Genomic DNA, 2,500 nt, shown 5'->3' with positions numbered 1-2,500 from the left:
GAGAGAGAGAGAGAGAGAGAGAGAGCGTTTGCTGGGATAATCTAGGCTAAGTTTATATTACGTTAGGCTAGGTAAGTTTGGATTAATATAGATCAGTGTTAAGTTACGGTACCCACACAACAAATCGCCTCCACGTCACCCTCTCTTATATCAGTCTGCCTTTCTTCCAACTCAGAGGAGCCTAATTGAGTGTGTTTTTGCTGCAGGATCAAGATGTTAAACTGGGCTGGTCTGGCTGGCATCATCGTGTTCTACCTGCTCATCCTGGCCATAGGTGTGTACGCGGCCTGGAAGAGAAAGAACACAGGCGGTGACAGCGATGAGGTGATGCTGGCTGGCAGGTCCATTGGCGCCTTTGTGGGAATATTTACCATGACAGGTGAGCTGTGTATACCTCTGCCTCGCTGTCTTGCTAGCTGTCTGTCTGTCTGTTTGTCTGTCTTTTTGTCTGTGTGTCTGTGTGTGTGTCTCTTTGTTTATCTTCTGTCTGTCTGTATCTGTCAGTGTATTCATTTTTCATATATGGTAATATATATATATATACTAGGGTGGTCCAAAAAAAAATTTCCTCCAAATATTTCTCCACAAGGTTGTTTTCATGTCTGTATAGCCTTTCTGAAAAATCTGGTGATATTCTATGAAAAATTAGAGGTCGGCCAACGTTACATTATTCCTGCATTCACCTACTGTGGTCCATTAAGTTCTTTCATCAACTGGGTTATTTTCCACTCATCAGTGTTTTCTTGCAAGCTGTGGCCAACTGCTTTCGGTGGTTTGCCACGAGTTGCAGGAGATACTGTTTCTGGTCCTCATGTCGGGTCCAGGTGGTATTGTAACCCTCGATCAGAGTGATACCAAAGCGATACCACCCTCCACTTCGTCACTGACAACCTTCACCTTTTGTGCACGTCTTTCAAGATCTCTGGGGGGCGCGGTAGCACAGTGGTAGCGCGCCGGACTCGTAATCGGGGGATTGCGAGTTCGAGCCTCGCCCGGGCTGCCGTGCCGGGAGTGGTAGCTCGCTCCTGTAACCCTAGCGGGGCTATATAGTCCAATACAGGGCTTAGCTCGGGGGAACTCCATTTCTCCCATTTTTTTTCAAGATCTCTGTAGCCAGCATCTCCACGCCATTCCTTTGCGTCCTTCTGAAGGAACTGATGTGCCTCTCGCCCACCAACCTTCAGGGCATCAAAGAAGGTGAATGTCCTCTTAGTGACATACGGCGCCAGGTCAGGTTGGATACCTGTAGTTGGTTTTTCGATTCTTCTCCTTCCAGCGGCCCTGTGTCAATTGATATCTTGGTTCATGTTTTCGCCATCACTTTTCCTGGTCCTGTGCTTCTTTAGTGCGAGGTAGTGATCGAAAAACTTTGAAAGTGTCCGGACACAAACATCGATCCGCTGAGTCGGGATTCGAGCCCGGTCCCAGATCTCCATAACCGCCCGACAAGTCAGATTTAAACTCGTTGGTATTGTTTGTGCTTGATCAACGTGGTGTACTGCACTGGGAGTGCTGCCAACCATGTAGGTAATCTATGTCTTGGCAGGTTTCCAGTTGGCTTCCCTGAAAGCCACACACCCCTTTTGTTGGGTTCCAGCCAGATGACCTGCGTCTGGTCGGAAATCACATCAGAGTCTGCAAAATCATGAAATACGATCAAATTTAAGGTTTCACTTTCGATCAAAAACCATTTTTCACATGATGATCGTATTTGTGATGAAGTCATTAAGATAAACACACAGGAGGCTGCTACACCACCTGCTATGCTGCACTGGGATGTAGAAGCAAGTAACATGTACACACAGGCTTCTCTTACCTCAGGATTACCACAATGGCATGTTTGGCCCACCTCTAAATAGTATTAAATCATTCCTGAATTTCGCCCACAGCTTTGCCAGTCCATGTGGAGGAAAAAACATGCTTGTGAAGCATGTCCATAACCATGTTGATTTTTTGACCCACTAAGTTAGACTACCCTAATGTATCAATCTATCAATCTATATATATGATTTTTACGCTCCTGACCGGGAATCGAGCCCCAGATCTCTAGACAGAAGCCAGGCGCTGATGCCACGCCACCACGACGTGATAAAAGCTGTGACACCTGAATTTTTGGACGAACCAGGTAAAGTCATTATAGGAAGATATATTGAAGTCACAACACATTAGGATTATTTCTCATTTCTCAGATTTTATTACGTCGTGGCTTAGTGGTATCAGTGCCCGACTTGTATCCAGAGGTATGGGGTTCGATTCCCGGTCACGAGCGTAAAAATTATGTGCACACACGCGTATATTGTGTGTCTCTCTAATATACTGTGTGTGTGTGTGTGTGTGTGTGTGCGCGTGTGTGTGTGTGTGTGTGTGTGTGTGTGTGTGTGTACAATAAATCTCCTGGTGAAATTCCGTCAATGTCACACACACACACACACACACACACACACACACACACACACACACACACACACACACACACACACACACACACACACACACACAC

The 2,500-nt window shown here is 46.2% G+C and overlaps 1 protein-coding gene across 1 annotated transcript in view; it reads left to right on the top strand.

Moving 5' to 3' along the window:
• The first annotated feature begins 213 nt into the window (after positions 1–213).
• The window catches only part of LOC145402149 (high-affinity choline transporter 1-like), a 41,556-nt gene continuing 39,269 nt past the window's right edge, over positions 214–2,500 (top strand). Inside the window, exon 1 of the mRNA XM_080274270.1 lies at positions 214–379. Coding sequence (XP_080130396.1) covers positions 214–379 — 166 coding nt within the window. The remainder of the gene's footprint in view (positions 380–2,500) is intronic.

Source organism: Coenobita brevimanus, chromosome 57 (assembly GCF_032717465.1).
Source record: "Coenobita brevimanus isolate Jiangsu-jjx chromosome 57, ASM3271746v2, whole genome shotgun sequence".
Lineage (NCBI taxonomy): Eukaryota > Metazoa > Arthropoda > Malacostraca > Decapoda > Coenobitidae > Coenobita > Coenobita brevimanus.
The sequence above is the reverse complement of the archived record's forward strand: the minus strand, read 5'-3'. Positions and strand labels throughout refer to the sequence as shown.